This window comes from Mobula birostris, chromosome 2, assembly GCF_030028105.1.
Source record: "Mobula birostris isolate sMobBir1 chromosome 2, sMobBir1.hap1, whole genome shotgun sequence".
NCBI classification, from domain to species: domain Eukaryota; kingdom Metazoa; phylum Chordata; class Chondrichthyes; order Myliobatiformes; family Myliobatidae; genus Mobula; species Mobula birostris.
The window spans coordinates 78,560,616-78,575,345 of NC_092371.1; the positions used below are offsets into that span (position 1 = coordinate 78,560,616).

The 14,730-nt window shown below is 39.6% G+C and overlaps 1 protein-coding gene across 1 annotated transcript in view; it reads right to left on the reverse strand.

Annotated features, from left to right (window-relative positions):
• Positions 1–14,730, reverse strand: part of LOC140187890 (E3 ubiquitin-protein ligase Itchy-like) — a 127,827-nt gene that overhangs the window by 57,492 nt on the left and 55,605 nt on the right. The window contains exons 6-9 of the mRNA XM_072243720.1: positions 12,651–12,785; positions 10,057–10,117; positions 7,362–7,534; positions 3,846–4,041 (exon numbers count right to left, since the gene is read on the reverse strand). Coding sequence (XP_072099821.1) covers positions 3,846–4,041; positions 7,362–7,534; positions 10,057–10,117; positions 12,651–12,785 — 565 coding nt within the window. The remainder of the gene's footprint in view (positions 1–3,845; positions 4,042–7,361; positions 7,535–10,056; positions 10,118–12,650; positions 12,786–14,730) is intronic.

Consider the following 14,730-nt stretch of genomic DNA (forward strand, 5'->3'; position numbering starts at 1 on the left):
ATTCAGAGAGGTGCAAAGTGATCCAGTTTGGTAGACTGGATGAAGGAAGACAATATGAATGAAATGACACAAGTTTAAAGGAGGTGCTTGAGGCTGTACAGTACATTTGCAAGTGTTTACCAATCTTGATGCATTAAAGAGACAAGCTTTCCAGTCAGAAAAGGAAAATGGGATAAAGATTTTCAGTGATCAGCAAACAAACTATAGGTGGGATGAAAATATTTAACATACAAACAGGCTATTGAGTTTCCTTTGAGGCGCTGCCTTAAAAAGATTCAAAATCGTTTATTGTCATTCTTCAGTACAAAAATGTAAAGGGGAACAAAATGATTGTTACTCCGGATCCAATGTAGTATTAAAGAACACAATAAACAAAGAATAAATTCAAAATATAATAAATATAAAAACAATCCTATTAAAGACAATGTACAAGCAACTGTTACATACAGACTGACTGCATGTACATAAGATGTTAAACGTAGAATTTTACTCCTTCCCAGTTCTGATAAAGGATCCTGGACACAAAATGCTAAATCTGTTTCTCACTCCACACTTGCTGACTGTTTCCAGGATTTTTTTTTTTGTATTTATTTCCATAATAACTCAAAGTGGAGCTGGATACTACTTGCAGGGGGAGGGGTGGAAGCTCTGTGCTGTAATATTTCACAATCCCAATCTAAACAGTCAGTGTATTTAAAAGCTGAAATATTCAACTTTCAGAATGTTATCTAATATAATTTGATGACATGAAGTCTTTCCTCTGAAACTGTTGACAGTAGACATCACACTAAGGCAAAGAGATTGGTAGGCTAGAATTTTAATAAGCTTAACTCAATAACAAAAATATTAAACACAATCCACAAACTTGACAAATGGTCACATAAACTTTATGATTTTGTAACTCCATCATTATCTGGCATTTAATAACTTGTTCAAATACAATCAGAAAACTGAAGCAGTCCTAAAGTTCTTAAATGTGTTCAGCGAATGACTCTAGCCAGACCACCCATGATATTCTGCAATGTTGCTTTCTGACTGCCAATCCTTTCTCATGAGATTTGTATATAAAGTACAAGAACCTCTTCTTTTACAGAGCATGCTACTTTAAAGTCAACAGCACGCATGCAGCTTTGCGACATGAATGAAACCTCAGCCATCAATACTTCCATTCAAGTTGCACATTAACAGAAAGTAAATTTCAGATTTAAGATGGTTTGCATATTAAATTTGTGTATACTATGATCAAAAGGAACCCCATACCACCCTGGAAAAACGTTGGCAAAACACAGAGCAGTGGGTTAGGTTTCTTAAAGAACAAATTAAGATAACTGTCCAGAGATAATTAGTGTGTGCCTGCAAAAACAGGTGCAGCCCAATTAAACCTGTATAAATACAGGCCCGACTTTTTTTTTAAAAAACTTTAAATGTAATGTAATAGCCTCTGACTAATACGCTCAGAAGGAAAATACTTTGAGTTTCTTCATATGTATTTGTTGAATGCACCCAACATAAATCATCAATTGACCATAAAACATAGGAGCACTGGGTCTACTCTGCCATTCAGTGATGACTGATTTATTTTCCCTCTCAAACCCATTCTCCCGCCTTTTCCCAGTAACCTTCACTTTAGATATAGAAGAATTTAGGAAAGAATCACAATGATCCAGAGGAAAAAAAAAATCATAGCCCAGTGACCTTTACATCAGCGGTAGGGAAACTAATGGAGAAGATTCTTAGGGACAGGATTAACTTAAACCTGGAGTTATTTCTGATAGTCAGCATGGCTTTGTCAGGGAGGTCGTGTCTCACAAAGTAGTTTTTCTGAGCAGTGATGAATGATGATTGATTGGGGTGGGGCAGCATATGTTGTCTACATGGACTTTGGTAAAGCATTTGACAAGCTTCTCGTGGTTGGCTGGTCCAGGTGATGAAGTCATATGGAATTCAGGTTGAGTTGGCAAGTTGGATTAAAAAAAAACCAGCCTGGTCATAAAAGACAGAAGGTAGTGGTGGAGGAGTGTTTCTCTGACTGAATGTGACTGCAGGTGACATGAGAATTGGAGGAAATGTGGATAAGCTGAAGTGTGAGGAGATGCATTTTGGAAGATCTAAACCACAAGGAAAGCATGCAGTATATGTCAGGACTTTTAGGAGCATTGGTGTACAGAGGGATCTTGGGAAGCAAGTGTAAAGCTCCCTGCTAGTGGCAACACAAGTAGATAGGGTCATAATAAAGACACACAGTATTGCTTGCCTTGGGTACTTAGTACAAGATTACCAAGTTACATTGCAGCTGTATAACACTTTGGTTAGGCTACATTTGGAGTATTGTGCACAGTTCTGATCGCCACTGTATAGGGAGGATGTGGAAGATTTGGGGAGGATGGAAAAGAGCTGTTTGGATTAGAGTGTATTAGCCTTAAAAGAAAGTTTGGACAAACTTGGGTTGTTTTCCTTGGAGCTTAGAGGCTGACAGACAATCTGATAGAAGTCTATAATTATGAGAGGCACAGAAAGGATAGACAATCAGCGCCTCATCCCAAGGGTAGAAATGTCAGATACAAGAGGCCACGGGTTTAAGGTGAAAGGGGAAAAGTATAAAGGCAAGATTCTTTAAACAGAGTGGAACACACTGCTACGTGATGTACTAAAAGCAGATGCACCAGTGATGTTTAAGAGCCATTTAGACAGACACATAAACAGGCAGAGAATAGAGGGATATGGATCACTTTCAGACACACGGGATAAGATTCACTGGCAACTTGGGCACCTCAGCTTTGCTAGGCTGAAGGGCCTGTTCCTGGACTGAACTGTTCTACATTAACTTCCAAAGCTAATGCTGACATCTATTTCTGAATATTTACAGTAATGAGAAATCACGACACTTATCTCAACATAAAATACTGCCATCTACAAATTATTTTCATGTGGCAAATGTTATATAGACCATAGCATACAAGGAGGCCGTACAGCCAATCTTGCCTGCATCAGCTCCGTAGCAAAGGTACTTAACCAAATTCCACTCCTCTGTGCCTCTCCCTCAGTATGGGAATTCTAGCACCCCTCTTCCCAACACCTCACACGCTTTAAATGTTACTGTTTCCATCTTCTATTATGGGAATTCTAACACCCCTCTTCCCAACACCTCACACGCTTTAAATGTTACTGTTTCCATCTTCTATTAAGGTAGCACATTCCACATCACAATGCACTGTAAATTGTTTCTTTCTAACACATATTTATTGTATAATCTCCATAAAAAGTTAAGTTAAAGTCTGTCCCGAGCCTTATAGGCTCATCAGGCCGGTGCTAATGCCGGTTTCCGTGGCGTGAAGTGACTGAGAGTACAAGACTCCCCCACCCCCCCCCCACCCCAGATAAGACGACAGTCTATCGCGAGGTTAACCCCCAGCATTTTGCCAGTACCCATTTTCAGCTGGGTGGACTGGAGCATTGTGTGGTTAAGTGCCTTGCTCAAGGACGCACACGCTGCCTCGTCTGGGCTCGAACTCACGACCTTCAGATCGCTAGTCCAATGCCTTAACCACTTGGCCACGCGCCACATGAATCTCCATAAAGATATGGATCAAAAGATCAAACCATCTTGGTTTGTCACATTTCCTGTGTGCAATGTTCCAAGGAATCTTTGGTTCGTTCATTACCCTTAACATTTATGGGAGCTCTAATGTTTGAATTACATCAGGGAAGTCACTACCCCAATCAAAAAGGAAAATCTTTCAAACTATAATTGTCTTCCACAATAAAAATAAGGAAAAATCTCTTCAAGTCTAACAAAACCTTACAAAAATTTAACAGGAAATACATCTTACAAAAAGGAATCTCACCCAGGTGGAAGTGGGCCCTTGTTCACTGTGTTTAGTGCGCGGTCACCAGGAGAAACAGTTGCAGCTGGTGAAACCACACTGGCTGATGGCTCTGGTAAATTTGTCATTGCAGCTGAAGGCATGGTATTTGCTGCAGTTGAAACAGCAGCAGTAGAAGGTCCATTCTCCACTGGACCCGAGTACCCATTTTCACAGACTGTTGAAAAACAGAGAATCAGAAAGAATTATACAAATAACAAATAGCATGCATAACTCAATATTAATGCTTTATTATGTAGGCAAATTTTTTTGTTCTGAACAATTCCATAAGGGGTACAGCTCTCCCCATCATCAAGGACACCTACAAGAGGCAATGTCTTAGAAACGCAGAATCCATCATTAAGGACATCCACCATCAGGGCTGAGCCCTCTTCTCAATGCTGCCATCCAGCAGGTGGTACAGGAGCCTGAAGACCCATACCTCAAGGTTCAATAACAACATCTTCCCCACTACCATCAGGTTTTTGAACTAACCTGGAAAAAACCTCATGTCAACCTTCGACTATATATATCCCTCAACTTTAGCCAGAAGGTGGTGAATCTGTGGAATTCATTGCCACAGGCAGCTTTGGTGTATTTAAAGCAGAGGTTGATAGGTTCTTGGTTAGTGAGGGCATCAAAGGTTATGGGAAGAAGGCAGGACAATGGAGTTGAGAAGGAAAATAAATCAGCCATGATCAAATGGCTGAGCAGACACAATAGGTTGAATGGCCTAATTCTGCTTCTATGTCTTACGGTCTACCTTACACTAATGGAATTATGCCTATTTTTATTTTGTTGTCCAAGGTATATACAATTCATGTTAACTTAAGTTTATGTAATTTAGGGTTGTTGTGATTCTATTATACTGTCTTCTTCTTAAGCCCGTCACCCCTACAGAGGCATAGGCAGTTTTCACAGGTGTACTCTATCCTTTTGGTGTATCCTTCCTCTTCCAGGGATGAGGTCTTTGGAGCTTCTGTTGCCATTCCTATACTACTGGGATTTTACAGGATGGGGTTGCTAGCTCCACGCCCAACCCACCTCCTTTTGCAGCTGGGTTTTGGCCCATCCATGGCAGAGTTGCATTATAATTTGCTGCTGTAAAAAGCTAACCTATCACATTTAAACTCTGGATATGCCCTATGACCAACTTTTCATGGCCATCATTCTAAAGGGCATACTCTCTTCCAACCTCCTGCAACTCCATAACCGACACAATCCCTTGGACAACTTTGCTCAGTTTCAAAGCTAGCACAGCTTTCCTTTGTGGTTAACCCATTACAGCAGCCTTCCCAACAGTCTCCTCAAATTCTACATCCAACTCTCCTGAATAGCTTCATATCTATCTCTTCTCTGCAATCCAAGCTGTCTGAATTTCAAAAAATAAATTTTCAAAAATAGATTGAATTCTAGTCTAATAAAGACCAAAGAAGAGATAAAATCTACAAATGCTGGAATAGAGCTAAGAATAGATGTCTCCGATGTAGCAAGTTAACAGATTATTGAAGGGACTGTTGCAGTACACAAATTAATGTGCATCATTTGGCTTAGCATGATTCAGACAAGGTAAAAACTTGTGCTTTTGGATAACGCAAGAGCAGGTTGAAGAATTAAGAGTGACTGGAACAGAGGAAAGCAAGCTTTCGGCTGCCATAATTCAGCACTCAGAAACAGGAGTTGCTGGCAAGAAGGCCCCAATTGGATAATCTGATAAACTACATTGTAAAAGGCTGGTTTTATTAAACTTACATGTCAATAGTCCTCAGCAATATAAATTTTATAGCTCTCTGAATTGCAACCTTTCTACTCAAGGTCTTTTCTATGTAGGACTGCAAACCAGTAGCCCTTTGGACATAGCTAATGTTTACCACCTCTAGTAAAATGTGTTGGGTTGAGCTTTTAGTTAAGAGCACTGTATACCCACATATATTCCAAGCAGCACAATAACTAACAATCAGTACACGATAGAATACATTGCTTTAAACATGTTAGTATTAGAACTGTGATAATGATAAGTTTGAACTTCACAATTATGTGTTAACTTCGCTAACCATTAAAAAGTACAGTATTAAACAATTAGTATGTTGACTTTAAAATGTTATTTGCAACAAGACTGAACAAATCGATAGCTGATTATATAATGAATTAACGACAAACATTTCTTAAGATTTAGTTAGGAAAAAACTGCTTATTTGTCAAACAAGGTAGTCAACAAAGAGCTTTCCTTTCTTTTTCACAATATTATATTCCTTTAACTGACAGGAAAATGGACCAACTGATCAGCTGAAATACCCCAAGTTACATAGTCTCTTGTGCAGACTGACATAATTTGAGAGCAGTTCATCCTGGCTCAACCAAAATTGTATGCTAATGCATCAGGAACAATGGCAGGAACATAAAATGGAAAGACTGATCCACAGAAAGTCAGATTATAATGCTTGTTGAAAACAAGGCAACAGATTAAAATTACACTGGTTTAAATGTAGGTTTACTTAATCGCTAAGAATGAAGTTACTTTCTACATTGCCAAAGCAATTCAGAGAATCACCTGCTTAGATTTTCAAGATCGACAAAGTAATTTTCTGTTATATTTTTCACACTGAAACACCTCCTTGCTTGCCAAAGCAATATTGGAACAGAAATTTTTTAATTTGCTCCCATTAACAGTGTTCACACTCTGATAAGTTATTATTTTTAAATAAGCAGAATTTACAGTAAAGGAGGCAGCATTAAGAAGTCCAGGCTTAGAATGCTTTTCAGCTCTTCCTCCACTCACATGATAGCAGAAGATAGCTAACCATAGGCTAAAAATAAATCACTGTGCAAGTTGTCAGCCAGAATGACAAAAAAAGAATCTTTATATTAAACATTGGACTCCCAGTTGCTTTTGCCCAAGACCATTGTGGTCTGTCCCAGAGGAAGATCCATGAGCAAACCAGAATCCGAATAATGATCAAAGATGTGTTGTGAATGAAAATGCACCTTAATGTACATCAGGGCACAGTCAGCAAACCGTAACTTGACTGCAGTAATCAAATTTCCCCAAATCCTTCTCAAGAACAAGAGTCCTGATGAAGGATCTTGGCCCGATACGTCAACTATTCAATCTTTGAGTCCCTCCAGAATGTTGTGTGTGTTACTCTGGTTTTCCAGCATCTGCAGAATCTCTTGTGTTTATAAGAACAATGGTAGAAGAGACAGCAATCAAGTGAAGTATTAGATCAAGTGCCCTACGGCTCGTTCCAAGAGGCTAGTTTTTAAAGCAACTTCAGAACAGAAGACAGCAGCAGAAAAGAGATCCGAGTGATTTCAACTTAAATGTACTCAAAGTACTTAGAGACTTCTCACAGTTGTAGCAGGCACTTAAAATAGGCAAATAGGTATTTAATATATATTGGAAAATCTTTACCTCATGACAGGAATGACAAAGTAGATTGTCCCATTCTAGCAATAACCCTCAGTCCCAAAGTAGTCAATACTGTTCTGCAGTTTTACCTGCTATGCTCACAGGTCTGGATGGAACCGGAGGCGGAGGTCTCAAGGGTCTCGGAGGCCTTACTGGCTTTGATTTTGGAGATGGTGATGGAGTATTTCTGCCATTCATGTTGCGTTCATCGGCAGACCCAGTGTCCATTGAGCCTTCTTGTGACATTGCATCACCATTTGCACTGGAAGAGATCATAGATACTTGAAATTCTTGGCGCAAGTGGAGGGAAATGGAATCCAAATGACATCCCCAATGCCAAACCATCAACAATAAAACATTTAAAATGTCTGCATTGTAAGATATGAGAGATCTTCACACACACAAAAAAGCAGAGAATGAGAATGCACATTATACACATGTGAATGCACATCCATTTTCTGATAAGATGGTGATGCCTCTCTAGGTCCAACCAAAGGTGTAATTGTCTGTGCTTTACATCAGTTTCATGATCACAAGAGAGTGCTGGATATTAAGAATATCAAGGACTGCAGGTCTACCCCACTAGTTTGCTGCAGGATAGCCCTGGAGCTGGACTTGTCGCGCACTGTGTTGTGTCCTGCTTCAGCCACCCAGGGAAGAAGGCGTCAATGATGGTGCACAATCCAATGGAAGGGATAGGATGTTTTTCTTGAGATAGCAAGACCACGATGGACATTGGTAACATAGAATACTGCGAATCTGATTTGCTCGTTCATTGGCGAGGCCGATGGTGGTAGAGCTGCATGACCTTGGTTGTGGCACGGACCAGACCCTCATTCATGCCTTGGGGTAGGTTGCCTGTTGCGGCCGCCGAGGAAAGAGACACCAGAGATGGCTGTGGATTGCTGGAACCCGCACTGGCTACCCATCATTGCTGCTTTCCAGTGTTCATGCCCAGGAAGACAAACTGGATTGTCCTCATCAGTAGCTGTGCTGTATGCAATGAGTAACTGCTGTGGGCTGTTCTTGCAGAGAACATGGCTCCAGGGCACCAAAAATGTACCATCAATCTGCAGGCCATGATAGGGACTTGTTGCAAATGTATGTTTTTCTGCTAACATTGGTTTTGTGTTTTCAACTTGGCCCAAAGGAACGCTGCTTTATTTGGCTATATTTATGTGTATGGTTGAATGACAATTAAACCTGAATGTAAGCTTATATTGACTGCTGCAGCATTTGATTAAATAGAATTACATTAAAATAATCATAAGCAAACAGTGGAACAGCTCAGCAGGTCAGGCAGCATTTATGGAGGGCTATGGAGAGTTGACATTTCAGGTTGAGATCTTTCATCTGAATTCTATCACATCTTCTTTTGCTAAAATCTAAAGTAATCACCTTCTTTAGCTCTCTAACACCTTGAAAGCAACCTATGTTTATAAGCCTTCCCTATATTGTTGGCAGCTGCACTAATTTATCTTCCATAATAACTGAGAACAAGTTATTTGTAATTTGTATAACGAGTGATAATTTTTAGAAATTTAGAGAAATGTTTGGGAAAATTGTATTGGCTTTGAAGTCCAAATTTATAACCAACTCTAATCAGCATTTGTTCCCATTAACTTTTTGCATTTTTAGTGAAAACTTAAATATCAGTTAACCTGTGAAACTCTTTTTAGTAGAGCAAAAGGGGAAATCAGAGTCACAATCACTTTATTGCCGGTATGTGAAAACGTACCAGAATTGATTGTGGTTCGGTGCCAAGCATAAATCACAGGACAATATCATATTAAGACAACACAATAGCAACCAACAATTTACAAGACAATAGTGCAAACAGCCATGAGCAATCAACAATAAAGCTGGTGCTGCACAGTGCCTTGATGTACTCAGAAGTCCCAAGGTACCTTTTAGGTGCATAATCAAGTAAGATCTGAAACTAAGCTACATACGGCGCTGCGAGGAACATCAAGGAGTCATAGAAGGTAAAGGAATCATAAAATGGAACATGTCTGGCACTGATAAACACTTCATAAAATATCAAATTGCCAAGGTGGATGAAAGGCTTCTTCTTTCTTCTAAGTGTGAATTTACACAACGAAACAAAGTTCTCCTGTCCAGGGCAAGATTGGAAGCGTACTGAAAACAATGGGTTAATCATTTGGTGGCTTGGACGTGTAGTATCATACATTCTGAAAGGGTCAGGAGAATCAAGCATAAGGTACCAGTGGTCATCCTCCTATTTTTCTTAGTTTTGGATAATGCAGAGCTGACTCTTGGAAACATATCAAAGAGTAATTTGAAGTGGACTTGGGAAAAAGCACTATTTATGCATAGCAAATAAAGCTAAATTTGCCTTGGATGTGCACAATACAACTGCAGTAAAACTGGGTACAATGCAACAAGGAGAAATAATACTGCCTTGTTGGGGTTGATGCCAAAGCTTTGCCAGCTATAATGAAGATCTCTATTTTCTGCCATTTTGAATTACTGCTCTACTGTGGATAATCATGATGATCCGTAAAACTGGAAGTGTTCTTGCAGAATCTCAACCAGAAATGTCAACCTACAAAGATGCTGTCTTACCTGCTGAGTCCCTCCAGTAATTTGTTTATTGGTCCAGATTACATCATCTGCAGACATTTGTGTTTCTGGGAATCCTCCAGTTTGTTTTTCCAGTAGCTGTATTATCATTGGGATATGTAATTTCCTTTGGGATCAATAAAGTAGCTATCTATCTTGAAGATGATAACTAGAAAATCCCAACTCTTAACTACATCTTACCTTGAGGGATTTAGTATATATGCCTCACTACCACATCGGGAGCCTTCACTCATTGAGTTGCCTGCAAAATATCAAACAATGCATTATAGTTATTAGAATTAGCTTGTTCATAGATGTGGGATACAGGGATGGATATAGGTTTGTTTCCACTACCCATGCCAACTATCACAAAGCCACTTGAATCCACCAACATACAGTAATATATCAAACAATACATTGACTATATATAGTACTGAGCAGAAGTCTTAGGCAAATATATATAGCTAGAGTTCCTAAGCCTTTTGCATAGTACTCCATTTATCAATGTGGGGTGGACAGACAGTTTGTAATGCTGGTGGGAGCAAAGGATGTTGGGAATGGTGAGGATGGAACACCAGGGGAAAGGTGTTAGACAGGTGGCAGAGGAGGAGTGTCAAGGGCGGTGGTGGCATGGGTGCAAACACACCCAGCTCTAAGACAACAGACAAGGTCATTTGATTCCAAACAATTAGTTTATTGATCATTACGGAACGTCTTTCTGGTGCTTCCTGCTCCTTTCCCCAATCATGATTCTCTGCTCCCTGTCCCATTCCCACTCTCAGTCCACAATAGAGACCAATATCAGAATCAGGTACGTATCATCACTCACATATCATAAAATTGTTTTCTCTTTGTAGCAGCAGTATACACTCAGACCCCTCTTAATGCTGAGGATACATTAGCACTATGTGTGGTCATTATAACATTACGTAAATGGATATGTATGCCTGATTTTAAAATAATCAAACCTGAGGTGTATATTATTTTATGTATACACAGTAAGTCTTGGAGTAAGAATCACGCAAATAGACCTAACCTGTACATCAGCGGAGCCACAACACATCGCAGCAGCAGCGGAGGGAAGCGGGTGGTGGTTACATATTAGGGGAGAGACCAGGCTGTGGGTCCTCCTTTTACCATGGCTTCTTCTTCAATTAGGTGTTGAGATTTGACTGCCTTTTAAATGTGTTTTCGACATTGTTAGAGTGGATTTCTTTTTGGGTAGATGACTTGTTAACACTTAAATGACTTTGGCCACCAGACTTCTATTTAACTGTTTGACAAAGGACTGTGGATTGAGTCCACCACAATGGGCTTCCTAAAAGGTGTAAATACCAGATGCTTCTGGTGCCTGATGCTGTAGCTTCGAAGACAATCTTATCTATACATTATAAATATTAATTATCTTCTATGTTAGCACGTAAAATGCCAAATAAATGTATTGTGGATTGAACTAAAGGCTGTGGATACCAACACAGACATGTTGGCGTCAGAAGGAAAGGATGAAATCCAAAGGTGTGATGTTTGTATGTAACTTCAAAAGGAAGCATTGTCAGTAACTTTTTAAGTAGCGATTGCCTTTGTGTTTAGCATATAAATATCGAGCCCACATTTTAGCTAGCAGACCTTTCTGCAGAAAGCGTCTTTGTCTGTTAAGATGCCTGCTGTACCTTGTTGTGTCGAATAAAGCTGCTGCTTTGTATCTACCAGTGACTCCGTCTCTCCGGTAATTTCATCCACGCTACAACAGACATGCCAGGAAATCATGTCGAAAACACCTCTTTTTGTCTTATTGATAATGAACCTGACTGGGAACAAAGCAATGAACTGACCGATGATTTGTGCGATTGTGGTGATGCTAGTGCTGAGGAATTTTGTGGTGAGGTTTCTTGCCGGCATTTCTTCTTCTCCATTCACATCCTCAGATTCACCCAGGATGCGTTGCTCTGCCAGTTCTCAAAGCTCTTCGTTATAAAGGCTGTCACCATGGAAATGCAGGAACTCTTCAACATCACCATCATTAACATCATCACGCTGTATCACTTGCAGTTTCACATCCATGCTAATGCCTTTCTTAGACACCTTAGATGTACTACCCTCACTGGAAGTTGCAGGCCATTTTCCAGAAATTATGGTGAAAAAAATGGAATAAATTGGCGAGGGAGCAAGAATGCTTATGCATGCGGAGGAGGCAGAGTGTGAACTAATGCATGATTGGCCATGAGTGGTTCAGAACATATGTAAAGTGCTCTCATTGGCTGACTGACCGTTTACTGTAATGGTGGCCAATCTTCAGAAATTTTAAGTGTTGTCTGGAATGAATTTTTGTCATTTAAAAAAAATTCAATAAAGAACTGAATGACCACATTGCAACGAATCAGCACTATGCGGGGTCTGAGTTTAGTGCAATATTCTGAAGCACAGAAACATGGCACTCAGGGACTTGTGCTAATTTTATTTTTGTGGCTAAATGTGTTATTACAATACTTGAAAATTCAGGATTTGTTTCATCAGTGTGCCACATATTTACTAGCATTCTTCATAGAAATTAATGAAAGTAAGAGTCTGGTCAATCCCTAGTAATAATTTATAGCCAGATTTTTTTTATATAGACTATTTGCAAAATGTCTCCTACAGCAAACAGACAACTGGAAGCATTTATGAATCAACTTAAATGTCTCGCATATTCTGGACAAGCGAGTTTGGAGGATTGAACCCTGGATTAAGAATTATTTCAGTGGAATGCATCTATTTCACATTATGTTGGTAAAATGGGTTTAAATTTGCTCACTCACTTGCTGTACTTGCTGAATGTCCATTGGTCAAGACTTCTGGATCAACAGTTAACCCATCCAGAGATACAATCAGCTCACCCCCGTCCATGATATCACGATCATTGTTGAGTGGTAACTTTATAACCACATTATCAACTACGAAAAAAGTTAGAAACAAATATCAAGAGAACAATACTACACTGAAGGGCATTTTTATTGACATTAATCAAAATGTCACAAGGGTCTGTTGTATTGGAAAACAAAAGCTAAAAAAATAGCTTGAGTAATTAAAATTTTTGGAATTTCTTTAGCCAAAGGAACTCTGCCACGGTCAGTCCTAAGCCTAGAGCTACAAAAATGTGAACAGACCTCATCTCTGAGAAAGGTAGGACCTTTGCCTCAAACAGGTCAGGCCCTTTAGCCCACAATGTTGTGTCGACAAAGTAACTTACTCTAGAAGCTGCCTAGAATTTTCCTACTGCATAGCCCTCCATCTACCATGCAAACTTAAGTAAATAAGTTTAGCCAGAGGGTGATGAATCTATGGAATTTAATGCCACAGATAGCTGTGAAGGCTAAGTCACTGGATACATTTAAAGAAGAGATTGATCGGTTCTTGATTAATAAGAGCAAAGGTTACTGTATGTTTCTATGTTATGGGAGAAGGCAGGAAAAAAAGAGTTCGAAAGGGACAATAAATCAGCCATGATTGAATGGCAGAGCAGGCTCAATGGGCTGAATGGCCTTATTTAGTTCCTGTGTCTTATGATCTTAAGCCATAATGTTACCAGAGTATTCATTGATTGGGTTATTTATCACATCTAGTATGAATTAAATAAACATCACCTGTACAAGATCATTGAATGTCAAAATGAACAAGTTATATAATAAATAGATAATAAAACAAACTCAGGTTTCAATATAGCTTATACATTTATTGAGATACGACACATCGGTGGTTTTTAAAACAACAAATCTAGAATATTTCTGGACCCAAACCTTAGTTTCACAGTGAATCTTGCCATGAGATTCCCTACTTGGAAGAAAGCCTTGGCTTCCAAACAAATGTTGAGAATCTGAAGCATTCATTGGGCCAAGCACATGCCCTCAAACCACATGAGGATTTGGGATGCCCGCCAAGACAGCTGGAGAAAACAATTCTCCTACTTCTCTATAACATCCTCACATTGTTTCAACTATAGAATCTCCTCAAAGCTTCATATCTAATAGGAAATCGCCCTCCCTCTCAACTCTTTGGCCTTAGTAAAACCCTTCAAGTGTACTGTGAATTTTCTCTGACTCTGAACCCAATCAAAAGTTTATACTTTACACTTTCATACTTTATACTTTACTGTCGCCAAACAATTGGTACTAGAACGTACAACCATCACAGTGATATTTGATTCTACGCTTCACACTCCCTGAATTACAAATATTAAATATTAAAAATAGTTAAGATTAGTAAATATTAAAAATTTAAATTATAAATCATAAATAGAAAACAGAAAAGTGGGAAGTAAGGTAGTGCAAAAAAAAACACGAGAGGCAGGTCCGGATATTTGGAGGGTACGGCCCAGATCCGGGTCAGGATCTGTTTAGCAGTCTTATCACAGTTGGAAAGAAGCTGTTCCCAAATCTGGCCGTACGAGTCTTCAAGCTCCTGAACCTTCTCCTGGAGGGAAGAAGGGCGAAAAGTGTGTTGGCTGGGTGGGTCGTGTCCTTGATTATCCTGGCAGCACTGCTCCAACAGTGTGCGGTGTAAAGTGAGTCCACGGACGGAAGATTGGTTTGTGTGATGTGCTGCGCCGTGTTCACGATCTTCTGCAGCTTCTTCCGGTCTTGGACAGGACAACTTCCATACCAGGTTGTGATGCACCCGAGAAGAATGCTTTCTACGGTGCATCTATAAAAATTAGTGAGGGTTTTAGGGGACAGGCCAAATTTCTTTAGTTTTCTCAGGAAGTAAAGGTGCTGGTGGGCCTTCTTGGCAGTGAACTCTGCTTGGTTGGACCAAGTCAGGTCATCTGTGTTTACACAGAATCTAAAAAGATACCCTCCCTGTACTTCACCAGCAGCTACAAAAATGAGTAAATTTCTATCA